A 27708-nucleotide genomic window follows, 5' to 3' on the forward strand; every position below is an offset into this window, starting at 1 on the left:
GATTGCAGCTCCAACAATACTCAAGAAGCTTGGCACCATCCAGGACAAAGCAGCATCCTTGATTGACACCGTATCCACCACCTTGAACATTTACTCTCTCCATCACCAACACACAGTGGCAGCAGTGTACACCATCTACAAGATGCACTGCAGCAATTCACTAAGCCTCCTTTAACAGCACCATCCAATCCCATGACCTCTACTACCTTGAAGGACAAGCACAGCAGATGCATTGGAACATCACCACCTGAAAGTTCCAAACCCCCCCCAAGTAAAATCCTGGAACTCCCTTTCACATCAATACAATCCCAAAATTTCAGGCCATGAATATTGATCTTTTTTCATGCTTACACACAGGTTGTCTAAGGTTTATTTAATCTAAATTTAATGAGTGGGAGTAACAATTTATTGCACAAATCATTTAATTATTGGCATTCACAATTGCTCATGCAGGGCACTACTAGGATCAAAGAGATTAGGAGAGAACCAAAGTAATTCAGTAACTAGTTAAGGTTCGAACCAAACAGGAGGTGAGGGATACTGAAGAAGTTCTAGAGTTCCATACTCGAGGCGCAGAGAATGAGTGTGAAGGGATAAATTGCAAAGATTTCAAGCCTTGATTTCAAGGCTGAGGGTGTAGGAAAGAGGAAATATGTAGGATCAACTGTTGTGAATTTAGGAGAAAGAAGGGATGGAGAGTTCAAAGCAATAATGGACATACTTATACTGATAAAACAGGATTGGAAAAAAAGTGACTGAGAGCAAGAGTGAGAACTTAATGGGTTGACATGAGAGAAGGATTTTGTTTTGCATTTTATCTAACAGTGTAGGAGAGAGGAGTTAGAAGATTGCCCCTGGGTAAGGGAGCGGTATTTAAATCTAATCCAGTTTGGGCTATAGATTAACAGTTAACAGATGCTGCGGGGAAAAAGAAGTGCTTTCCACAAAAGAAATTTTAAAAGGGCGTTTGTGGAACTTTAACAACAAAAGATATGTGGAAGCTCCACTCGAAGCCAGAGGAGAAAGTAAGCTATGAATATTAATTGATCAGAAAGGACTGAGAGTGCAGGTACCAAAGGTAAAAGGATGTAACAGTTTAAGCAGCCTCCAGATAATTTCTCCCTCCTGCTCACATGAAAATTTGCTTCCTTCAGTGAGCATTTGCGATCAACCGGTTATATGTAAAGTATCTGTGATAGTCTGCCATCAGATGTACAATGAATCAGCAAAGACAGTAAGATATGATTGGCCATAATTAATGAATAAAATTATTACGCATTTAATGAATAGAATCTGTGTTGTAGCATGTACATTTACCTCATCTGAAAAGTGGAAAACTCCATTACACCACCATTGAGAATTTGGCTCAGTCATTGCACACAGTAATTTGATTGGGTAAAGTTGTCCTTTATTAGTGAAGTACAAGCATGTTGGGCACGTTATTTGGCACAAGGAGGACAAGCACATTTAAAGTACTAGAATCTAGCAAGAATTATACAATTGAACACTGTGCCTATATGGGATCCAACCTGTTCCCGTACCAGCCTCCCCGAACAGGCACCGGAATGGGGCGAATAGGGGCTTTTCACAGTAACTTCATTTGAAGCCTACTTGTGACAATAAGCGATTTTCATTTCATTTCATTTCATTTTCATTTCAACCTAATTTGTCATTTTTAGACTATTAATGTTCATTATACATACACTGATGGCTACAGATTATCCCTGCATGATCCCAGTTTCATTTCAATATGTGTACAATTAGTCCCAAATTCTATGCATAGTGCTAGATTATACCAGTGATGCTCATTTGCTGCCTGCTTCATTTTAATCTGGGAGTTCATTCAAAAGCCTTTCCCATTGTGAACGTTAACCAATTTGGGATTCAATGTTTCGTTTTCCGTTCAATTACAATTACCCCAGGTCCACCCAGCAAGCAAATGGCCCCCTAAGACCTGAACTTAAGTCCAGTATTGTTTCCCTTCTTGTAAGGATGTCCCAACCTCCTGTGGGCAACTTTCCACAGTGGGATGCCTGAAATGTGTGTGAATCACAGGCTCAGATCCATCACTCTGTCACCATGCGTCCCATCATTACATGGTGCAGTATTCCATGGTCTTCAAATACTAGGTGAGATTGTAACCCTTGACAAAATGTTTATGGGTAACACCAGACCAAAGCGCCTTCACACAAACTTATCCACCAGCTAAAAATCACATGGGGGGGATTTACGGGCCATTCTCGGCAGCAAGATCTTCCGGTCCCGGCGACGGCAAACCCCACAACAGCTTTCCCAACGGCGTGGGGCGAATTCAATGGGAAATCCCATTGGCATCAGTAGGCCCAAAATATCCCATTGCCGGCCAACAGTGGGCCATCTTCCTCCGCCGAGAAACACACCGCAGAGGGCAGGGAAAATCCCCCCCTACCATAACTTTTCCCTTTGATCATCTATGTAGGACTAAGCTCACATCTGATTGTTTAAGAACTCAAATGAAGTTGGTGTTGTTCAAAGATTGGGGGCAGAATTCCCCCTCCCCACACTGTGTTTTCCAGCAGCGGAGGCAGCTTGCCATTGGCCACCAGAAGGACCTTCCGGTTCTGTCCATGTCCACAGTGTTTTGCGTGGTTCATCTGTCTCACTGCCTTTAACGGGACAGGAAGTTCCTACCTGCGGGGAAGGCTGGAAAATCATGCCCTAAGACTTTCATTTTCTTCTTTCTAGGGGCTGATCCTCCTGAGCTACTGCATAGCCATCCAGTGCCTTGCCCAAGAAACCACTCTCATGCGTGAATTTAAACAGTAAATGTCAACAAGACTTTTCAATTCTGAGGGGGAGACTCACTGCCAATCCTGTTGCTGTTGAGTGTGTCTTCAAACAGCAGATATGTACTTTCTGGCAGGAGTCAAGCACAACCAGAAGCTGGAACCTATCCCACATTCGCCCCTGCACAGCACTCAGACCCATCCTCTATTTGCACATGGAGACCTCACAAGAAGAGATCATACTCTTGAGTCTATGCAGCCCCTCAATGTAATGGGTAGAAACTGAAGTCATTTACGTTTAAGTGATTCTCGAAGCAGAAATGCTACGGGTGATAGCAAATGCATGCACATACATACGGAACAATCAATATGAAAATACTACTGCAGGCAGCAAGGGGATAAGGAAACCACTCACACAGAAGCTTCCAAACTTTCAGAGTGGCTACTATTGCAAAGCAGCTGGATTTCATTCAGCGTACTAGCGATAACCAGGGTTTGCCAACATTAACCTGCAAAACTCAGTGGGCATGGATAGTGTGGGCCTTCGCACCAGAGGCATAGTAGTATCAGGCGACATGCAGTCTCTCCAAGGTGTGATGATTATACCTGAAGTCAGTTGCTGGATTACATTCAGTACCTACTATTATCTTCAGATAATCCTCCAAATTTATATTATAATGCCTTAATAACATAAAACGATGGGCCTTTCAAAGCTCACCCTTCCAATATTCTAATTTTCTCAGCACAGTGCCCACTGCATGTTTCATATGTGACACCTCTACAGACTCCAACCTAGATATTCCACTCCACCAGTTCCCCTTTCACCCACTACCAGAAACGTCATTGCGAGTATGATATGCCTTCCCCATTAAAAATAGGCAAAATGTCACGCAAGTGACAGAAATATGCCAGAATATATTTTCCTCATTTGTTCTCAGTAACACTGGAAAGCAGGAATACCTGCTAGTTTCTGGCATCCAGTATTCCTGTGGGAAGATGCAATGGATAAAAGTTGATGGGGACGGAAATCCATTCCAATCTTTCACCTTCAACTGAATTCTTCAAGCTCCCACCAGATAAACAACCAGCCAGTGGCCAGGGAACCTAATTTAAAAATGTGAATGACCTGATGGCATGGTGGCACAGTGATTAGCACTGTTGTCTTACAGCTTCTGGGACCAGATTCAATTACGGCTTTGGGTGACTTGTGAGGAGTTTGCACATTCTCCCTGTGTCTGCATGTGTTTCCTCCGGGTGCTCCAGTTTCCTTCCACAGTCCAAAGATGTGCCGGTTAGGTGGATTGGTCACGATAAATTGCCCCTTAGTGTGCAGGGATGTGCAGATTAGGGCGGGATGGACGGGGGAGTGGACGTGGGTAGAATGCTCTTTTGGAGGGTCAGTGCAGACTCGATGGGCCGAATGGCCTTCTGCACTGTAGGGATTCGTTAATTCTATGATTTTCACCCCAGAAATATTTAATTGTGTGTCCGTATAGTGGTCAGAATTTTTACCTTGTTGATGCCACTTTGTTAGATTTTCCACTTTTGTTGAAATCAAGTTTGTATCCCGTCTGGCAGATTATCCCAAGTACATCTTTTATGGAGGAGTCGCTTCTGGCATCTTCTTCGCAAATGCATATTTTTGCTCTCTGGCTAGCCTGGCATACCCTATTCTACAGTAATAATCAAGATTTAACTCATATAATACTTCATTTATTTCAATGAAGATTACCCATCACAGCAGCAGGCCTGAACATTAGACTAACAACCAAAGGACAGGCGGATGTTAATTCAGCATTCAGTTTCTTGAAGCTGCAGGTGTGAAAGATATTTTTTGTAACAGGCAATGCACATTGGCCAAATTTGCTCATTGCCGATCATGGAACTATTGATAACTAAGCAATGTTCCTCGGGAATTTTCTCACGATCAAAAAGGTGGCCATTTTATCAACATTATTTTAATCATAGGCAATGGGGAAATGAAGAACGTGCTGCCATCCACTTTTTTATTGCATAAAGGTCCAACAATATGAATGATGGAAACTGTCAGTCTGGTGTTCTAGCTGCATGCCCTGAACTGTACTAGATGATGGAAAAGAACCCATAAGTACACCAAAGCAAAATATTGCCCTCGGCAAGTCTAGCAGTATTCTGTGGAGAGAAAACCAGAGCTAACTTTTCACTGTGGTCTTTCTTCAGAGCCTGACAACCTGACTTCCATACCTTCAAATATCTGGGCCTAGGTGGCTAATTCAGTATTGAGATTTCGTAAACATAGCAACTTGAACAAGGAGCAGTGTCAATGTGTTTCTGCTGAATCCTGAGCTAATTGCACATGGATAGCATGCTTGCTTTCCAAATGCAGATTGTTTCGAAATTGGGAATGCTTTCAGAGTTTGTGCTTTTGCAGGTTAATGTTTTGTAAGGTAATTGGTCAGGATGTTATCTAATTACACCTTAGGAATAACAAACAGGGTTGGACTTGCATTGGGGTGAGGGTTTAGGGTAGGAGTGAGGGGATGGGGAAGAGCTCAGATGCCAAATTGCTTATTGATCCTGTTGAGAGCATCTGAAACAATATCGAGTTCCTGACGAAGTTCCTGTACAATGTTGGTGATGCTCTTGGTGTCTTTCAGAACCTCCACACTTTGTAAGTATGGGTTGTATCTCACAGCAAATGGGCGTTTGATGATCTTTGCAAACTCCCTTGAAAAACAAAGTTGATAAACTGAGGTTAGATAGTTATCTGTGTCACCACACCAAAAGTCCTGTTCTTAAGGTAGACTGGACAAAAGATCCCAGAATACAACCCTTTGTTAAGAAAGCTGGTCTCAGCTGGGAAAGCAACATAGCTTCAGTGATCCTGGGATGAAAAGGAAAAGCAGTCCGGGGTTCCCACTCCTAGTTATTGTTCATTATCTGCCTCTCATTAGTGCTGTTCAGATATCAAATAAGCTACATCAGTCCATTAGGCTGTAATGCACTGCTCCAAATAGCCTCTGGACATTGAATATAAAGGCTAAGACAGGAAGGGTGGCAACTTGAACAAGGTACCAGAGGGTTAAAAGTGTCATTGTTTTCTGGAGAAGTCAACAGAAAAGGGGAGAAGCATGTTCTTGGCCTATAATTATTATCTGCATGTGTACATTCCAGCAGGGGTCTTTGGATAGTGATCAGGAGCAGGAACCATGGTTTTCATTTCCATAATTAGAGAGAATTTTATTGCCAATTGTGGTGTCTTTCCCAAACCTGGGCTGTGATCAGATAAGTCAAATATCAAACCAGAGAGATTTCTGGTATTCCGGGCTCAACCAAGTGTCCCTTCACTTGTGTTGGCAGCAGTCTCATAATTTCTTCAAATCGCCTAAACAGATTGATTACTCTCATAGTCTATTTCAACAAGATGGTAAGAGTGGGCTGAATTGCTATTTAAAGATTTTCCTTGCACAAAGAGGGTAGCTTACCTCATTATTTATTGTGAATTTTATAGTTTAGTTAAGGGATGTTATAGTGATTGCCCCTTTAAGAACAACATAACAGAGTAAGGGTCACATGGCCTGTGTGACCAATCAGGATTCAGAGTGGAATCCCCTCATGGTGAGAGGGGTTCCTTAGCAGAGAAACATTGTGGGAGCTAGAGACAGCAAAGAGACCGCTGTACAATTCTTATTAATAAATATCTATTGTGTTGATTAATGAAGTCTGTGAAAATGCATCTTTGTAGATGTCACTGCTGGAGAATAGAGAATTTGGATATTCATTGTCACCATATAGAACAGGTTGGTGGAGGTAAAGGTCCCTTTTACTCACTTTCATTTCATTTCATTTCAATAATGTCATAGCCTCAACCTCACACAAACAACCAACTTCATCAGTATGACTTTTTTCCATTTTGCACAACAACCATTCTGCATTTTAATTAAGATGCTAATTTAGTGCCACAATGTTAATTTGGAGGGATTTTAGCATAATGTAGCAGCTGATAAGAACTGGATTGACACTGCACCAACCTACTTGGACCCTTGCAGCTAGCAGGCAGTTTTTATTGCAACAACTTGAGGTTGATTTAAGTACAAAAACCAGGGTTGAAAGTTTATTGTCCTATTCAGTCCTCAGCTACCACATTCTACTAGTCCTCCTGCTCACCTCATCTTCTCTTTTGCATCTTCAAAACTTTCTGAAACAAAATAGACATCTTGGAACGTGGTGATGAGACACTCCTGCTTGCTTGTGACTTTTGGGTCAAAAGGCTTCACCTTGGTGTTTCCTGCGAGTGAGTGCTGAAACATTACAGAAAGAGCAGGTTAGTATTCCTCAAAAATAAGACAAGCAACTGCAGGCCTTCTACTTTAAAAAAAAATCTTTATTGTCACAAGTAGGCTTACATTAACACTGCAATGAGGTTACTGTGAAAATTCCCTAGTCGCCACATTCCGGCGCCTGTTCGGGTACACAGAGGGAAAATTCAGAATGTCCAAATTACCTAACAGCACACCTTTCGGGAATTGTGGTAGGAAACTGGAGCATCCAGAGGAATCCCACACAGACTTGGGGAGAACGTGCAGACTCCGCACATACCCAAATCCGGGAATTGAACCCAGGACCCTGGAGCTGTGAAGCCACAGTGCTAACCACTGTGCTGCCATGCCACCCATATTCGTCTGCCTTTAAGGTTGGCGGGTGGGCTGATTAGCCAGGCGGCTTTTACATTATCCATGCCGGGATAAAATGTTAGGGTTGAAATTAAATGTTAAATGTGCCTGAGGTTTATGTTTGAATGCGCTGCCTAGACCACACTCAGTGGTGTTTTCCCATCGCAATTCATTTTTTACAGGCCAGCAGTTCTGCAGTGGCTGTTCCCCTGAGGGGGTACATTAGAAACACCAGCCCACACCCTCCCCTTTCTCGGTGCTTGCCCTCTCCCTGTCATCCCTGACACTTGAGCATTTCTCAGCGCACATCTCACACTGGCTAACCATTAATTGGTCAGCGTGAAATCACGTTCCGGAGCCAATCGCGGCTGGGAATATGCTCCATGTCCATCGAGTGTGTGCGCTCAACATGCGATTAATTCAGGCCTTTATCATAGAATTTACAGTGCAGAAGGAGGCCATTCGGCCTATTGAGTCTGCACCGGCCCTTGGAAAGAGCACCCTATCCAAGCCCACACCTCCACCCTATCCCCGTAACCCAGTAACCCCACCCATCCTTTTTGGACACTAAGGGCAATTTAGCATGGCCAATACACCTAACCTGCACATCTTTGGACTGTGGGAGGAAAGCGGAGCACCCGGAGGAAACCCACGCAGACATCAGGAGAACGTGCAGACTCCACACAGACAGTGACCCAAGCCGGGAATCGAACCTGAGACCCTGGAGCTGTGAAGCAACTGTGCAAACCACTGTGCTACCGTGCTTTATGTCAGATTGAAATGTTAATTATGTAGATCCACTGTACTACCAAGTCCTGGTTTGCTTAGAGTGATACTAACCTTCAGTTCACTGACAGAAGACAGCAGGCCAGCTCCATAGACTCTGAGTTGGCCATCTTGCTTACACAGACCAAATTCCACAGTAAAAAAGTAGCACTGTAAAATGAATCAATGATGAACAGACTTGAAATACAATCAGTCCCTTACATCAGATAGCTGTAGTTCCACATTGAATCACAATATTAATGTAACTTACTGTAGCTAGTTTCTGAACTGCTTCATCCGATGCTCCCAGAGAAGCCAAGCCAATCTCCTGGGAAAATTGAGCAAAGCTTGGTTCAGCCAGAAGAGGAACATGCCCCAACAGCTCATGGCATGTGTCACTGAAAAGGAAGTACAAGAAAAAAAATTGCTTTCAATTCCTGGGGGTAAATGCTATTTGGTTTTAATTATGTAGGCGATGGACAAAACATCAAACTGTAAAGGAACAATTAAAAATGCAATTAAAGATTTAATTCGAAAACCAACGTTGAAATGAGTGAAATAAATTTGAATTACACTCCATTTTGGAATTATAATACAACAAGGAAAGATTCACTATAATGTAGGTTCTCGATTTCTATCTTGGAACATGTTGAATGATTGTGCTTTCACAGCCCTCCGCAGTAGAGAATTCAAAATGATTCACCATCCTCCGAATGAAGAAATTCCTCCTCACCTCAGTGAGATCTTCAATGAAATCACCTTTTATTTTTCGAAAGTGTAAAGAATACAGACCAAGTTTCCTCAATCTTTCCTCTAAAAGAATCCCAGGGATTAGTCTGATGAATCTCTCCTACACTCCCTCCATGACAAGGATATCCTTCCTCAGATAAGGAGATCAAAACTGTACACAATACTCAGGTGCGATCTCACCAAGGCTTTATACAATTACAAGACACCTGGACTCAAATCGATGAATGTCAAACTACCATTTGCCTTTCTAATAGCTTGCCGTACCTGTATGCTAGATCTTAGTGACTCATGAACAAGGGCACCATGGTCCCTTTGGATATTAACACCTCTCACCATTTAGGAAATACTCTGCCTTTAGGTTTTTTCCTACCAAAGTGAATAACTTCACTCTTATTCATGTTATATTCCACCTGCCATGTTCTTGCCCATTCACTTAGCCTGTCTAAGTCTCCGTGAAGCCTCCTTGCATCCTTCTCACAACTTGCATTCTCACCTAATTTTGAGTCATCAGCAAATTTGGAAATATTACATTTGATCCCCAAATTCAAATCTAGATTGTGAACAGGTGTGGCCCCAGTACTGATTCTTGTGGTACCTCACCAGTAACAGCCTGCCATCCTGCGAATGACCCATTTATTCCCAATCTATTTCAGTCTGTTAACCAATTCTCAATCCATACCAATATATTAACGCCAATCCCATGTGTTAGAATCATAGAGGCAGGCAGCGAGTTCAAGACTCCCATCGCCCTCTGGGTAAAAAAGAGTTTCCTTACATCCCCTCCAAACCTCCTTTCCTTTACCTTGAATCTATGCACCCTGGTATTTGATCCCTCCACCAACGGGAAAAGCTTCTTCCTGTCTAGTCTATCTATGTTCCTCATAATCTTATACATCTCAGTCATGTCTCCCTTCTATCTGCTCTTCTCCAACGAAAACAATCCAAGTCTATCCCATCTCTCTTCATAACGAAAACTCTCCAGCCCAGGCAACATCCTGGTAAATCTCCTCTGGACCCTTTAATAGAATCATAGAATCCCTACAGTACAGAAGGAGGCCATTTGGCCCATCAAGTCTGTACCAGCCCTCTGAAAGAGCATGCTATCTAGGCCCCGTTCCCATTACCCCATCTATGGGAAATTTAGCATGGTCATTTCACCCAACCTGCACACCTTTGGTCTGTGGGAGGAAACCAGAGCACCCGGAGGAAACCCACGCAGTTACAGGGAGAATGTACAAACTCCACACAGACAGTCACCCAAGATTGGAATCGAACCCGGGTCCTTGGCGCTGCGAGGCAACAGGGCTAACCACTGTACCACCATGCCGCCCATAAGTGCTATCACATCTCTCCTATTATGTGGATTCTAGAACTACATAACCTCCCCGCTCTTAAATTCTGTGCCTCGCCTAATCAAGGCAAATATACCATATGCCTTCTTAACCACTGTATCCACCTGCTCTGCTACCTTAGGTGCATCCTAAGGCCCTGTTGTTTATCGTGTATTCCCTTGCCTTGTTTGTCCTGCCCAAGTGCAACACCTCACACTTATCCGGATTAGAACATAGAACATACAGTGCAGAAGGAGGCCATTTGCACCGACCCACTTAAGCCCTCACTTCCACCCTATCCCCCTAACCCAATAACGCCTCCTTTTTAAAAATAAATTTAGAATACCCAATTAATTTTTTCCAATTAAGGAGCAATTTAGCGTGGCCAATCCACCTACCTTGCACATCTTTGGGTTGTGGGGGCGAAACCCACGCAAACACGGGGAGAATGTGCAAACTCCACACGGACCGTGACCCAGAGCCGGGATCGAACCTGGGACCTCGGCGCCGTGAGGCTACAGGGCTAACCCACTGAGCCACCGTGCTGCCTACCAATAACCCCTCCTCACCTTTTTGGTCACTAAGGGCAATTTATCATGGCCAATCCACCTAACCTGCACATCTTTGGACTGTGGGAGGAAACCGGAGCATCTGGAGGAAGCCCACGCAGACACGGGGAGACCGTGCAGACTCCGCACAGACAGTGACCCAAGCCGGAATCGAACCTGGGACCCGGGACCCTGGCGCTGTGAAGCCACAGTGCTATCTATTTGTGCTATCGTGATGCCCACACACTGGATTGAATTCCATTTGCCACTGATTTGCCCATCTGACCAACTCGTCTATATCCTCCTGCAAGCGAAGGCTATCCTCACTATTTACCACGCCACCAATTTTCATATCATCCCCAAACTTACTGATCAACCCTCCTACATTCATATCCAAATCATTTATATAAACCACAAACAGCAAGGGCCCCAACACTGATCGCTGTGGGACCCCACTGGACACGGACTTCCAGTCAGAAAAGCACCCCTCGACCATCACCCTCTGCTTCCTGCCATTCAGGCAGTTCTGGGTCCAATTTACCAAATTCCTTTGGATCACATGGGCTCTTACCTTCGCTATCAGTCTCCCATGTGGGACCTTATCACAAGCCTTGCTGAAGTCTAAGTAGACTACATCAAATTAATTTCCCTCATCTACACACCTGGTCACCTCTTTGAAAAATTCAATTAAGTTGGTCAGACATGACCTCCCCTTAACAACACCATGCTGACAGTTCTTGATCAATCCCTGCCTCTCCAAATGCAGATTAATTCTGTCTCTCAGAATTCTGTCTCTCAGAATTGCTTCCAATAGTTTCCCCATCACTGAGGTTAGACTGACTGGTCTGTAGTTTCCTGGTTTATCCCTTCCTCCCTTCTTGAATAATGGTTCCACATTGGCTATCCTCCAGTCCTCCAGCACCTCTCCTGTCGCCAGAGAGGAATTGAAAATTATTGCCAGCACCCCTGCTATTTCCTCCCTTGCCTCACTCAACAGCCGGGGATACATTTCATCTGGCCCTGGAAATTTGTCTTCTTTTACTCCTGCCAGACTACTCAGACCTCCTCTCTGTCTAATAATCTCTTTAATTTTATTACAGTCCTTCTATCCCCACACTGTCCCTCTCATGAGTGAACACTAACACAAAGTATTAATTTACAACCTTACCGACATCCTCAGGCTCCACGCATAAATTACCACTGTGGTACTTAATGGGCCCTACTCTTTCCCTGTTATCCTTTTACCCTTAATGTACTTGTAAAACATTTAGATTTTCCTTTATTTTATCTGCCAGTCTCTTTTTAATGTCTCTTTTTGCTCTCCTAATTTCCTTTTTAGATTCTCTCTTGCACAATTCATATGCCTCTAGGGCTTCTGTGGTTTTGAGCCCTCAATATTTGCCATATGCCTCCATTTTTCTCCTTATCCAGTGCTGTATATTCCTCAATATCCAGGGTTCACTGGATTTGTTGGTCCCACACTTTTTCTTGATTGGAACATGCTGGCCCTGCACACTCCCTATTTCCTTCTTCAATGCGTCCCACTGCTTTGTCACATTTACCTAAAAAAATGTTTGCTCCCAGTTCACTCTGGTCAAATCAGATCTGGGGCGAAATTCTCCCGAAACGGCGCGATGTCCGCCGACTGGCGCCCAAAACGGCGCCAATCAGACGGGCATCGCGCCGCCCCAAAGGTGCGGAATGCTCCGCATCTTTGGGGGCCGAGCCCCAACATTGAGGGGCTAGGCCAACGCCGGAGGAATTTCTGCCCCGCCAGCTGGCGGAAACGGCCTTTGTTGCCCCGCCAGCTGGCGTGGAAATGACATCTCGGGGCGGCGCATGCGCGGGAGCGTCAGCGGCCGCTGACAGTTTCCCACGCATGCGCTGTGGTGGGAGTCTCTTCTGCCTCCGCCATGGTGGAGACCGTGGCGGAGGCGGAAGGGAAAGAGTGCCCCCACGGCACAGGCCGCCCGCGGATCGGTGGGCCCCGATCGCGGGCCAGGCCACCGTGGGGGCATCCCCCGGGGCCAGATCGCCCCGCGCCCCCCCCCCAGGACTCCGGAGCCCGCCCGCGCCACCTTGTCCCGCCAGTAAGGTAGGTGATTTAATTTACGCCGGCGGGACAGGCAATTTATCGGCGGGACTTCGGCCCATCTGGGCCGGAGAATCGGAGAATCGAGGCCCGCAAACCGGCGCGGCGCGGTTCCCACCCCCACCGAATATCCGGTGCGGGAGACTTCGGCAACCGGCAGGGGCGGGATTCACGCCAGCCCCCGGCGATTCTCCGACCCGGCGAGGGGTCGGAGAATGTCGCCCCTGATCTTATTAAAATTGGTCTTCCCCCAGTTTAGAGCTTTGATCTCAGGCCCATCCTTGTCCTTTTCCATAACAATCTTGAACCTAACGAAGTATAAGAACAAAGAACAAAGAAAATACAGCACAGGAACAGACCCTTTGGCCCGCCAAGCCTGTGCAGATAATGATGCCCTAACTAAAAACAAAACCTTCTGTCATTTCTTGGTCCGTATCCCTCTATTTCCTCCCCATTCACGTACCTATCCAGATGCCTCTTAAATGTTGCTAATATGCCTGCTTCCACCACACCCTGTGGCAGCGTGTTTCAGGCACCCACCACTCTCTGTGTGAAAAACTTACCCTGCACATCTCCCTTAAACTTTCCCCCACTTATCTTGAACCTGTGCCCCCTTGTAACTGACACTTCTACCCTTGGACAAAGCCTCTGACTATCCACCCTGTCTGTGCCTCTCATAATTTTGCAGACCTCTATCAGGTCTCCCCTCAGTGTCTGTCTTTCCAGTGAAAACAATCCTAGTTTATTCAACCTCTCCTCATAGCCAAAACTCTTGAGACCAGGCAACATCCTGGTGAACCTTCTTTGCACTCGCTCCAAAGCTTCCACGCCCTTCTGATAATGTGGTGATCAGAACTGCAAACAATTCTCCAAATGCGGCCTAATCAAGGTTTTATGTAGCTGCAACATGATTGCTCAATTCTTGTACTCAATGCCCCGGCTGACGAAGGCAAGCATGCCATATGCCTTCTTAATCACCTTGGTCACTTGTGTTGCCACTTTTAGGGAACCGTGGATTTGCACGCCCAGAACCCTCTGTATGTTAATGTTCTGAAGGGTTCTGCCATTTACAGTATAATTCATACCTAGATTTGATCTCCAAAATGCATTACTTCGCATTTGTCCGGATAAAACTCCATCTGCCATTTCTGTGCCCAAGTCTCAAATCTATCTATATCCTGTTGTACCCTCTGACAATCATCGACACGATCAGCAACTTCATTGCACCTGCAAACTTACTAATCAGACTGCCCATATTTTCCTCCAGATCATTTATACATACTACAAATAACAGAGGTCCCAGCTCTGATCCCTGCGGAACACCATTAGATGCAGATCTCCATTCTGAAAAACACACTTCCACTGCTACTCTCTGTCTTCTATAACCAAGCCAGTTCTGAATCCATCTAGTCAACCCACTGTCTCCAAAATGCTCCCCACTGATACTTCAAACACTTTCCCAGCTTTGTTGCTGAAAATTAAGTCCAGGACCACCCCCTATCTTGCGGGTTCTTGCATGTACTGGCTTAAAAAGTTCTCCTGGATGCATTTTAAGAATTCCGCTCCCTCTAAACCTTTCACACTATGGCTACCCCAGTTAATATTGAGAAAGTTGAACCCCCCCCCCCCCCCCCCCCGCTCCCCCACCCACAATCACTACCCTACCACTTTTACACTTCTCTGAAATTTGCCTACATATCTGCTCTTCTATTTCTCTTGGACTGTTAGGGGGCCTATAGAACACTCCCAGCAATGTGATTGCTCCTTTTTGGTTTTTAAGTTCCACCCACATGGCTTCAGTTGAAGAGCCCTCTAAGATGTCATCCCTCTTTACTGTTGTAATTGATTCCCTGTTCAAAATTGTGACACCCTCTCCTCTTTTACCTCATAGAATCATAGAATTTACAGTGCAGAAGGAGGCCGTTCGGCCCATCGAGTCTGCACCGGCTCTTGGAAAGAGCACCCTACCCAAGGTCCACACTTCCACCCTATCCCCATAACCCAGTAACCCCACCCAACATTAAGGGCAATTTTGGACACTAAGGGCAATTTAGCTTGGCCAATCCACCTAACCTGCACATCTTTGGACTGTGAGAGGAAACCGGAGCACCCGGAGGAAACCCACGCACACACGTGGATAATGTGCAGACTCCGCACAGACAGTGACCCAAGCCGGGAATCGAACCTGGGACCCTGGAGCTGTAACGCAATTGTGCTAACCACAATGCTACCGTGCTCCTTCCCGATCTCACATGAAGTTCCTGCATACTGAATTTTGAGCTGCCAATCATGCACCTCTCTCAACCATGTCTCAGTGACAGCAATGATATCATACCCCCATGTTTTAATTTGTGCCCTGAATTTATCTGCCTTGTCCGTCAGACTCCTTGCATTAAAATAAATGCCATCCAATTTTGCCAAACTCCCTTGTGACTTAACTAGTCTAGACATTCCATGCCTTCCTGACTCACTTAATGTCTGTTTGAATTTTGGCAGTGCATCTATCCATGCTGAACCTTCTCTCAGCATCCCACGCCCCTGCCAAGTTAGTTTAAAACCCTACCCAACAGCACATGCAATCCTTCTTGCATGGACACTGATCCCATTTCGGTTCAAGTGCAAATCGCCCACCTTGTACAGATCCCACTGTCCCCAAAAACAGTCCCAATGTCCCAGAAATCTAAAGCCCTCATTCCTGCTCCATCTCTCCAGCCACGCATTCATCTGGACTAATCTCCTATTTCTATACTCACTAGCACGTGGCACAAAAGGTAATCCAGAGACTACCACAGTCTAGTTCCTGCGTTTTAATTTACTTCCTAGCTCCCTAAAATCTGCTTGCAGGACGTCATCCCTTTTTCTGCTTATATCGTTGGTACCAATGTGTACCACAATATCTGTCTGTTTACCCTCCCCCTTCAGTATGGTCCGCAGCTGTTCAGTGACATCCCTGACCCTGGCACCAGGGAAGCAACATACCATCCTTGAGTCTCTTTTGTGGCCACAGAAATGCCTGTCTGTTCCCCATACAATTGAATCTCCGACCACTATATCACTGATATTCTTCCTCCTTCCCTCTTGGGCAGCAGACCCACCCATGGTGCCATGAAGTTGGCTGCCACCGCTTTCCCTGACATAGTCATCTCCGTCAATAGTACCCAAAATGGTACATCTGTTCTAATTTTGTTTACTGACAAAAGGGGAAGAATACAATTGAAATGGCCCATGTAGGTACCAATGACTTTGGTAAGATTAAGAAAGATCTTCTGCTCAGAGAGTATGAGCAGCTGGGAGCCAAATTTTTAAAAAACTACAAAGGTAGTAATCTCTGGATTATTACCTGAGCCACAAGCAAATTGGCATCAGGTAAACAGGATTCGACAGTTGAATGTGTGGTTCAGAAATTGCTGTGGGAAAACTGGGTTTAAATTCATGGGGAGCTGGCACCAGTTCTCGGGAAAGAAGCAGCTGTAGGGTTGGGAATTTGGCAGGGGGGTGGGAACCAAAACAAAGGTGAATTAACTGAAGGGGAACTAGAGAGTCGTGTCAGTAAGACTCAGAGGAAGAGCAGACAGGGTGTGGTTGCTGATCAAAGAGGGTCTGGTGGTCTGAAGTGCATTTGTTTCATTGCGAGAAGTGTAACAGGCAAGACAAATTAACCTAGAGCTTGGATTAGTACTTGGATCTATGATGTTGTTGCCATTACAGAGACTTGGTTAAGGGAAGGACAGGATTGGCAGCTTAACGTTCCAGGATACAGATGTTTCAGGCGGGATAGAGGGGGATGTAAAAGGGGTGGGGGAGATGCGCTACTGGTTAAGCAGAATTTCACAGCTGTACTGTGGGAGGACACCTCGGAGGGCTCATACAGTGAGGCAATATGGGTAGAGATCAGGAATAGGAAGGGTGCAGTCACAATGTTGGGGGTTTACTATAGGCCTCCCAACAGCCAGCGGGTGATAGAGGAACAGATATGTAGGCAGATTTTGGCAAGGTGTAAAAGAAACAAGGTTGTTATGGTGGGTGACTTTAACTTCCCCTCTATTGACTGGGACTCACTTAGTGCTAGGGGCGAGGATGGGGCAGAGGTTGTAAGGAACATCCAGGAGGGCTTCTTGAAACAGTACGTAGATAGTCCAACTAGGGAAGAGGCCGTACTGAATACGCCTGGCCAGGTGGTCAACGTGTCAATAGGGGAGCAGTTCGGGAACAGTGACCACAATTCAGTAAGCTTTAGGGTACTGATGGATAAAGATAAGTATAGTCCACAGGTGAAGGTGCTACATAGGGGGAAGGCTAATTACAACAATATTAGGCAGGAACTGAAGAATGTAGATTGGGAAAGATATTTGAGGGCAAATCAACATGTGGGAGGCTTTCAAGTGTAAGTTGATAGGAATTCAGGACCAGCACGTTCCTGTAAGGATGAAGGATAAGTATGGCAAGGTCCGGTCACCTTGGATAACGAGAGATATTGGCCGGGATTCTCCAACACCCCGCCTCCCGCCTTGGAGAATGGCGGGGACCGGCATGACTCAATGGGCCCCGGGGCCGTCCAAATTCTCTGGCCCATGATGGGCCGAAGTCCCGCCTGTTTTTTGCCAGCCCAGCTGGCGTAAATTGGAGTAGGTCCTTACTGGCAGGACCTGGCGGCGTTGGCGGTCTCTGGGGTTCTCGGGTGGATCTGGCCCTGGATGGTGCCCCCACGGTGGCCTTGCCCGTGATTGGGGCCTACCGATCCACGGGAGGGCCTGTGCCATGGGGGCACTCTATTCCTCCGCATCGGCCGCTGTGGTCCTCTGGGATGGCCGATGCGGAGATGAACACTCCCGCGCAAGCGCCGGGATGACGCCAGCAGACGCTGGCGCTCCCGCGCACGCGCCAACTCGCGCTGGCCGGCGGAGGCCCTTCGGCGCCTCCCTTCCCCGCCAGCCGACGGGGTGCAAACCACTCCAGGGCGGGCCTAGCCCCTGAAGGTGCGGAGGATTCCGCACCTTTGGGGCAGCCCGATGCCGGAGTGTTTCACGCCCCTCCGTCCTGCTGGAGTTGCCCGCCCCGCCGATTACGGCAGAATCCCGCCCATTGAACCTAGTCAAAAAGAAAAAGGAAGAATTGGTCAACGCTAGGAGGCTGGGAACACACAAAGCAACTGTGGAATACAAGGAAAGTAGAAGGAAACTTAAGCAAGGAGTCAGGAGGGCTGTAAGGAATAATTAAAAGTCATTGGCCAGCAGGATTAAGGAAAATCCCAAGGCTTTTGATACATACATAAAGGGCAAGGGGGTAGCCAGGGAAAGGGTTAGCCCACTCAAGGACAGGGGAGGGAATCTATGTGTGGAGCCAGAGAAAAAGGGTGAGGTATTAAATGAGTACTTTGCGTCAGTATTCACCAAAGAAAGGACTTGGTGGATGATGAGTCTGGGGAAGGGTGTGTAGATAGTTTGGGTCATGTTGTGATCAAAAAGGAGGATGTATTGGGGGTCTTGAAAAAAATTAAGGTAGAAAGATCCCCAGGGCTTGGTGGTATATACTCAAGAATACTGAGAGAGGCAAGGGAGGAAATTGCTGGGGCTTGTGATAAATCTTTGTATCCTCACTGGTTACAGGGGAGCTTCCAGAGGATTGGAGAATAGCCAATGTTGTTCCTTTGTTTAAGAAGGGTAGCAAGGATAATCCAGGTAATTACAGGCCGGTGAGCCTTCCGTTAGTGATAGGGAAATTATAGGAGAGGATTCTTCAAGACAGGATTTAGTCCCACTTGGAAATAAGTGGACGTATTAATGAGAGGTCAGCATGGTTTTGTGAAGGGGAGGTCGTTTCTCACTAACTTGATCGCACTTGAGGAAGTGACAAAGATAATTGATGAGTGTAGGGCAGTGTGGATGTTGTCTATATGGACTTCAATAAGGCCTTTGACAATGTCTCTCATGGCAAACTGATACAGAAGGTGAGGTCGCACTGGATCAGAGGTGAGCTGGCAAGAGTGATACAGAACTGGCTCGGTCATGGAAGACAGAGGATAGCAGTGGAAGGGTGTGTTTTTGAATGGAGGGCTGTGACTAGTGCCTTTCCCCAGGGATAAGTGCTGGGACCTTTGCTCTTTGTAGTATATATAAATGATTCGGAGGAAAATTAACTGGTTTGATTAGTAAGTTTGCGGACGACACAAAGGTTGGTGGAATTGTGGATAGCGATGAGGACAGTCAGAGGATACAGCAGGATATTGATCGGTTGGAGACTTGGGCAGAGAGAATGCAGATAGAGTTTAAACCGGCCAAATGTGAGGTAATGCATTTTGGACGGTCTAATACAGATGGGAAATATACAGTAAATGACAGAACCCTTAAGAGTATTGACAGGCAGAGGGAGCTGGGTATTTAGGTACACAGGTCATATTAAGTGGCAAAGCAGGTAGAGAAGGGAGTCAAGAAGGAATACGACATGCTTGCCTTCATCGGCTGGGGCATTGAGTTTAAAAATTGGCACGTCATGTTGCAGCTTTATAGAACCTTAGTTAGACCGCACTTGGAATATAGTGTTCAATTCTGGTCGCCACACTACCAGAAGGATGTGGAGGCTTTGAAGAGGGTATAGAAATGATTTACCAGGTTGTGGCCTGGTATGGAGGGCATTAGCTATGAGGAAAGGTTGGAGAAACTTGGTTTGTTCTCACTGGAATGACGGCGGTTGAGGGGCGACCAGATAGAAGTCTACAAGATTATGAGGGGCATGGACAGTGTGGATAGTCAGAAGCTTTTTTCCAGGGTGGAAGAGTCAATTACTCGGGGTCATAGGTTTAAGGTGCGAGGGACAAGGTTTAAAGGAGATGTTTAAGGCAAATATTTTTACACAGAACGTGGTGGGAGCCTGGAATTCGCTGCCGGAGGAGGTGGTGGAAGCAGATACAATAGTGACTTTTAAGGGGCATTTTGACAAATACATGAAAAGGACGGGAATAGAGGGATATGGTCCCTGGAAGGGTAGCGGTTTTTAGTTCAGACAGCATGATCACTGCAGGCTTGGAGGGCTGAAGGGCCTGTTCTTGTGACGCAGAGACATCTGGTGGCGGGGATGTGCTGAGTGGAAGCACGGAAGGTGGCTCCCCTCCTAGGACACCTTTTAGGAAATTTTATCCGAAATAACCCGCCAGAACCAAGAAAAAAAAGTATCCCCTCTTCAATTTATACAAGAAGATCCAGGAAATCTAAAAAAAAAATGCCGAACAACAGATGCGGCAGGGCCACAAGGAAATGAGGGGCAACAGGAGCCTGGAGAAACCGGCAAGTGAGACGGTGGAAGCACAAGGCGAGGAAGCCCTGCCGGCTCCTGAAAGGAGAGGGACCAACAAGCCACACAAGGCTCACTAGAGGACAGCTTGAGGAAGTTCCTCACCAGACAGCTAAAGGAGCTCAAGGAGGACATAAGGCTAGGAATCCAGGCAGCAATCAAGATGGCGGTCACAGAAGCGCTGACCATTCAAGTGGCCCTCGACAAAGCAGAAAGGTGACTAGAGGCCCAGGGAAGCACAATCAGGGAGTTAGAAAAGGCATCCACGGACAGATCACCTCTGGCGTTCTCTCCCCGGATGGGGTCATATCGCGTATAGCAGGCACCTGGGGCGAGATTCTCCGACCCCCCGCCGGGGGCTGGCGTGAATCCCGCCCCCGCCAGTTGCCGAATTCTCCGGCACCGGTTCATGCCACTCCTCGGCGCCGGAGTTGCCAGCCCCGCCGGTTTCAGAATCCCGCCCTTGGTCTTTCTCTTTTCTGGGTATCAGCAAGATTGAGGCTTGTGCTAGCATTGTTGGCAGGGTGCCCCTTGCCAGCAAGTCTGTGAACATGTCCCGCAGGTGCAGGGCCAGTAATGTGGCAAATGTTTTGTAGAAGTCCACTCGGAGATCGTCAGGTCCCGGGGCCTTCCCCGGTTGATGCTCTCCATGACTTCACCCAGTTCTAATGGTGCCTCCATGTAGTGACTTCTACACGGACAACGCTTGAAGAACTGATGGAGAGGTTCCAACTGACCAGGGGAATGAGTTATGACTCATGCAAGCCAAAAGCTTCCTCTGTAGGGAAACAAGGGCATACCCACGGGCACCAAGACAAACACTACAAGAAGGATTGTTAGATGTGGGCAACCTGAGGGGGGGGGATGAACTGCAGGGACCTGTATGGACGAATGTTAAGAAAAGCATGCTCCCTACTGGACAAGACTAGAGAAAAATGGGAGGTATAGCTAGGGATCGAAATAGGGTGGGGACTCTGAAGCGAAGCACTGAACAGGGTCAACTCCACCTCCTGCTGCGCAAGGCTAAGCCTGATGCAGCTAAAAGTGGTGCACAGAGCAACCTTAAACAGAACCCGAATGAGCAGGTTCTCCCCGGAGGTGGAGGACAAATGTGAATGGTGCCAGGGAGGCCTGGCCAACCACACCCACATGCCCCAGATTTGTCGGGTTCTGGACTCCTTCTTCGATACAATGTCCATGGTTGTGGGGGTGAGGGTGAAGCTGTACCAAAAGTGGCAGTCTTCAGGGTATCGGACCAGCCAGAACTTCTTATGGGGAGGGGGTCAACGGCCTTGTCTTTGCCTCCCCAATTGCCCGCCGAAGAATCCCGCTCAGCTGGCGATCAGCAGCACCGCTTAAAGCTGCAGACTGGCTAGCAGACCTGTCGGAATTACTCCAACAGGAGAATATCAAATTCACCTTCCGGGGGTTGGAAGAGGGCTTCCACAAAATGTGGAGGACGTTCACCAACCTGTTCCAGGATCTGTTTGTAGCCAACGGCCAAGAGAAAAAGGGGAGGGGTGGGCTCACAGAAAAGGGGAGGGAGGGGAGAAAATAAGGAGGTACATAGGCCAACCACATCCTGCGCAGAAGGGGCACCATCATCCCCCCAGCCCAAAGGTTTGTAAGCACAGGCAGCTGAAGAGGAATAACCTACCAGGATGTAATGTGTTGCCATACGCACCGACTATGTGTGAAAATGGAAACAATAAAGAAAACATACTGGGCTGGATTCTCCGATTAAAAGACTAAGTGCTGACGCCGGCGTGGGAACAGTGGCGTTTTGCACCTGAATAAATGGCGCAAAAGCAGCACTGATCCTCTGGTGGGGGGCTAGCAGCCATGCAGCATAAAGCTCCCAGCTTTAGCTGCGGATACGGCCGGAGAATTGACGGGTCCGTGGCTGCGCACGCAAAAGGCGGCGGCCCGCAGCGGCCATGACGTGCAACATGGCGCCGGCCGCGCGCAGACCCAGCCTGCCAATTAATGTCCCCCTTTGCTCAGGCTTGCCACCCCCGGACCATCCCCCCAACAGTGCCCCAGCCCCTGCCAAAGACCCCCCTGCCCGCGGAACAGCTCCCACCCGACTGCCGCGGCGCTGGACTCAGTCCGCAGCCGCCACATCGGGTTCATGAAAACAAATATCATGAGTGACCCACGCCATCGGGAACTCAGCCCATCGGGGGCGGAGCATCGGGGGAGGGCCTCAGGTGATGTCCTGAAGCCGTCCATACGGCGTCCGGCGTAATCTGTGAGTATGCCGTTTTGGGGGGGATTTCGGCGCAAACGGGGATTCTCCGGCCGATCACCGAACGCGACTTCAACGTTGGAGACCAGAGAATCCCGCCCACTATATAAGAAAAAGGGGAGGGGGCTGGGGGAGCAAGGGAGGGTGGGGTGTTGGAGGTTAACTTCAAAGCGGGGTTTTTGTTAACTGTGATGGGTTTGTACAGACGTGTGTATGTCTATTTTAGTTGTGTATAAAAGAAAAACTTTAATAAAAAAAATTTTTTTTAAATGACATCATTAAGTGTGCAGAGTACTGAGAAAAATAGTTCAATAGTGACATTGGAACTAGTCCACAAATGTTGCAGCTGGACAGTGGCATTTAAAGTCAATATTTGACATTAGTATTTCATACTGTTTACTCAATGCATCAACAGGATAAATAAGAGCATTGGTATACAACTTTTATATCATAACACTAATATTAATGCATTCATTATCAGGTTGTTCATTAACTGTTAATTGTAATTAATTGTGTTTAATTATACGCAAATGGTGACTTTTAACTGGTGATTCATGTGAGTCCCGATGTATGGACAGACTGATGCTTGTTGGGATAGGAGGTATATGCTTGAAATGTACAACTCTATGAATATTGGTTCAAGTTCCATCCTTCAGCAACTGGTTTTGTGTAACAGAAAACCCACTTGATTTTATAAGTCCTTCTTCCTGGGCTTCCAAAACACATCCTTATTAGTACCATTCTTATTAGCACTGGTAATGGAAAGCAGAGACAGCCATTACTAATATTGTCACAATGAATGCATCAGAATATTGGGATTTATTCTAAAATCGTGCTATAGAAATATTAAGATTTCCTTTACTTTCAGCAGTCCAAACATTTCAAATGTACTTGAAGTAGCTGTGATAGCTCTAATTTTATGAAAATAAATTAATATGTAGCACTTTCCAAGTCATATCATGTGTTCTTCTCTCCCCTGCTATTTGATATCATATCCAGCTAAAGCCAGTGCAAGACTTACGGTTCAGGAGTGTATAGAGGGTCTGAACTGTGCCTCATGTATTGAGTACAATGAAACACTCGAAATGCCAGACCTGCCAGGAAATCTCGAGGGGACAGGTAACCAGCCACAGGTCGGATAATGAACCCAGATCTTTCTGAAAAAAAGGGACAGGTGTTACCTTGGCTATAACAATAGAAAAAGATATAGAATGCCATGTAACGTGTAAAAAAGAGTCCCATTTTCAGCGCGTAAAGCGTGGTCTTTCTCAGCACCTGCAGCACTGAGAAAAACCCCACTATCAAAAAGGACTGTGTCGTTTTTCCTGGCTTCGGTCGGACTCGCATCGCCAAGGCCGCACTTACCTCACTTCCTGCACTGAAGGGTTCAGCTCATCAGTGCAGGAAGAGATCAGGTGCCATTTTTAAATGCAGTAGCCCCGATCTCTTTTACACTCCACAATGGCCTCTAGATCCCCTCCCCCCCCCCCCACCCCCCCCCCCCCCCCCCCCCCCCCGCTGCCCCAACGTACCTCTTAGGGAGTCCTCAAGCCCCCCACCCCACCTTTTAAGAGCAGGGCACCCCGAGGCCCGAACCCTGGCACAAGCCACCTGACACCCAGGCACTTTGGCACTGCCGGCCTGGCATTCTGGTAGTGCCACCTGTGCACCCTGGAAGGGTGGCACTGCCAATATGCCAGGCTGGCAGTACCAAAGTGCCTAGGTGGCAGCAAGAGTGCCCGAGTACCATCCTGCCTCGAGCTCGACCACCCGGGGGCCTCTGATAGCCTGGGAGAACCCCCAGGTGCCATTACACCTGGTCCACATTTGTGTGGACAAGTGCTAATAAAACGCCATGGTGAGGTCACCCAGGCGAGGGCGTTCGATCCCAGGCCTCAGGAGAATTGGGCGCAGACATGTTTAAATGAGTCCAATGGCTCACTTAAATACGTAAATCTGGATCTCGGCCAGTGAGGATGAGATCCAGATCGTGGCATCTCACACGATTTCATTAGATCTAGCGAGGCATTCCGAGCGTCGCAAATCTCGCAAGAGGCCTTTCACAAGATTTAACAGCCTTGTCGTGTCACAGAGTCGGCTGCAACAAGGCTGTCGATCGCGCGGATAACTTTAGGAAATAAATAAAAGTTACATGAATGGAAAATATCTAAAGAAAATAAAGATTTGTCCTTTGAAGCTTTCATAAATTGTCCTTAATTGTCCAACCATGCTTCCGGGCCATTCTATTCCACAATGCATTAATTTTAAAAATGCATCAGACTTAGTTTTCATTCTGAATTCCTTGTGTCTTGAACATTTTAACCTTAGCAATATGAACAACATACCTGTATCAAACTTTTAAATTTTATACATAATTTTCTTTAAAACGTAAAAAACATTAAAAAATCCAAAATGAGATGAGAAGATTTTTTCATCCTAACTCACTCCATCTAGAGCCAGTCAGAACAGACTCAGCTCTTCAAGCCTGTTCTGCCATCCTGTTTGTTATGCTACTCCTTTATCTCTTTCACTCCAAATTCCCTCTCCTTTCTCCACATCTCGTTGGTCCTTCAAGTGGCCTTCTTGCTCTTTAAATATCTCAACTGATTTTCTGGCTAACACACACAATTTGCACATAATCGTTGTTTGAAAAATGCTTCCCTATTTTTGAGGGTACCTAATTCAGGCCTTGAATACGTTAGTCAGACTGCCAAGATTTTTTCCCCATAAACTACAAGATATGTGGAATTCCCAAGGAAGGAAATACATTTGGGATCAACGGATAGCTTTTGGAGAATATAAGCCAAATGTATGCATCCTGTCCTCAGAGTTAAATCCCTTTATCCCAGCTCTTGACCTATTAAATTAGCCCTGCACTCCATCCTGAGAAATTATATATCCTTCAGAAACTGGGCACTAACCTGAACAGAATGCTACAGAATGGGGTCTAACTAGCACTATTTTTATAATTGCTTGCTTTGATAGTCAACGTGATAGATCTTTTGATCATGGTGCTCAGATTCTGGTAACAGTGTACATAAAGTCAGTCTAATTATTGATGTTGTGTTAGGTCCTGGCATGCAATGTGCTCAGAATGGGTCATGCAACCCTCATGGAATGTTTTAATGAGTTCACTGAAACACGGGTTAGAGAGAAGTTCCACCAACAGAGAACAAAGAGTTTGACAAAATGCAGGTGAAGTAAGGTGAACTGTATTATTCACATTGCCTTACTTCACAATTTATATTTTTGTGAATTACACCAGTTCATTATTACGATCCAAGACCAGAATCCAGCAATGGCTAGAATACTGGACCAAAACCCCAATATTTTAGTTTATTTGGAAGACTGTGCGGAAAGAATGATTCGCTCCAGGAGTAATTGCATGAAGAAATAGGGATTTGGTATTTTTTTTTTAAACAAAACTTTATTAGGAATATAATATTAAACACTTTAACCTCACACCCGAAAGGAATAGTTTACAATTACCCTTTAACACTATTACTCAATTCCCCATCAAACAACAAGAAATATACAGCTCTCAATCCATCTTAAAATCAGCATGGCATAGAGTAATACTTCCTTTACAGAACAGATTTGGCTCCTGTTAGAACCCCTTCAGACTCTGACTGAATATATTCCCAAAAAATTGGTTCACCTGGCGTGTTTCAGCTTCTTCCTTTTCCTCAGACAAGACTGCTCTGCTTTAAATATTATCATTCTTTTCTAACTATCCTGCTGTGAGAGAATTGTGGTCTCAGTGTCAGACCGATCAGACTTCAACTCCTCTTCAAAGCATTTCCAAAATGTCTCACTGCATCCCTTGGCTCCACCCAGCAATGACATTATCACCCCAAGCTGCAAAACAAATTAACTCTGCAGGCTGAAAGCACATTAACTCCCCTGGGACTTCTTCCAGTCATACCACAGTCCATTAGCCCAAACTGAAAACCGCATCCCTCTGTTCAATTTCACCTTCTGGCTACTAAAAGCTTCCTGGCCCTGCAAAACAAAATCCTTTTTAAAACGTGACCACTGGAGTCAAACACACTATAACCCAAGCTTTTAACCGTTAAATTGCCTCAATATTTAGAAGACAACATTCGTCAATTCGTCACACCATTGATTTATATTTGGCCTTGCTCACTAAATGTTAATATGTTGGTATTTTGGAAGAATGGAGATGGACACATGGCATTACTGCTTGTAGTTCATACAACAAGAAGCCCCAGATTTCACCATCGAAGGACTAAATATTGAGCAGCAAAGGTAACTCCCGATTGTAAGTGATGCTGAACCCAAGAAAATATCTAACATAGAAATCAAATTGTAACAGTGGCATTTAGCGCCAAACCAGGGAGTCAGAAATTCATGGCAGCAAATCAGTGAGATTGCAGTTCACAGCACCAAACCATGGAAACGTGGTTTAAGACCAGAAATGTCACAGCATCAAATCACAGATAGTGTGACACAAGGTGCCAACCCACAGAAAATGTCATAGATCATAGAATTTACAGTGCAGAAGGAGGCCATTCGGCCCATCGAGTCTGCACCGGCTCTTGGAAAGAGCACCCTACCCAAGGTCAACACCTCCGCCCTATCCCCATAACCCAGTAACCCCACCCAACACTAAGGGCAATTTTGGACACTAAGGGCAATTTAGCATGGCCAATCCACCTAACCTGCACATCTTTGGACTGTGGGAGGAAACCGGAGCACCCGGAGTAAACCCACGCACACACGGGGAGGATGTGCAGACTCCGCACAGACAGTGACCCAAGCCGGAATCGAACCTGGGACCCTGGAGCTGTGAAGCAATTGTGCTATCCACAAGGCTACCGTGCTGCCCGTGATTTAGATACACAAAGAGTAGAAAATATGCAAACCAGAATTCCGAGGGCAATACCATAACCTTGTACCATGGATATTACAAATTATACAATGGCACTGCAATTTTCTTCTTCAAAAAGTAGAAATGGATAAATATTTTCCCATGTTTCTGTGACTCACCTTTTAAGAACCTGGACACATCCTCCAACTGAGGAATATTGTCCTCCCTGTAGCCACAGTGCTTTGTCAGCAGAGGCAAATTCTTCAAATACTCTCTGCATGCATGGGTCGGATACAGCTTGTTCAACTCTCGAAAAACTGTGCCCCAGGTCTTCACTTCTTCCTCCGTGAACTCCACCAGTGGAATGGGGTCACCACTGCAGAGAAAGGTCACAGTTAATCTCCAATAGTCTTATTCCCTAGCTGTCAGGAGTGACCAT

The 27708-nt window shown here is 46.2% G+C and overlaps 1 protein-coding gene across 1 annotated transcript in view; it reads right to left on the reverse strand.

Moving 5' to 3' along the window:
• Positions 1-1386: 1386 nt before the first annotated feature.
• Positions 1387-27708, reverse strand: part of tph1a (tryptophan hydroxylase 1 (tryptophan 5-monooxygenase) a) — a 79545-nt gene continuing 53223 nt past the window's right edge. The window contains exons 7-12 of the mRNA XM_072518975.1: positions 27449-27645; positions 23460-23595; positions 8454-8580; positions 8258-8353; positions 6912-7045; positions 1387-5471 (exon numbers count right to left, since the gene is read on the reverse strand). Of these exons, the coding sequence (XP_072375076.1) occupies positions 5297-5471; positions 6912-7045; positions 8258-8353; positions 8454-8580; positions 23460-23595; positions 27449-27645 (865 nt within the window). The 3' untranslated portion in view covers positions 1387-5296. The remainder of the gene's footprint in view (positions 5472-6911; positions 7046-8257; positions 8354-8453; positions 8581-23459; positions 23596-27448; positions 27646-27708) is intronic.

This window comes from Scyliorhinus torazame, chromosome 10 (assembly GCF_047496885.1).
Source record: "Scyliorhinus torazame isolate Kashiwa2021f chromosome 10, sScyTor2.1, whole genome shotgun sequence".
Lineage (NCBI taxonomy): Eukaryota > Metazoa > Chordata > Chondrichthyes > Carcharhiniformes > Scyliorhinidae > Scyliorhinus > Scyliorhinus torazame.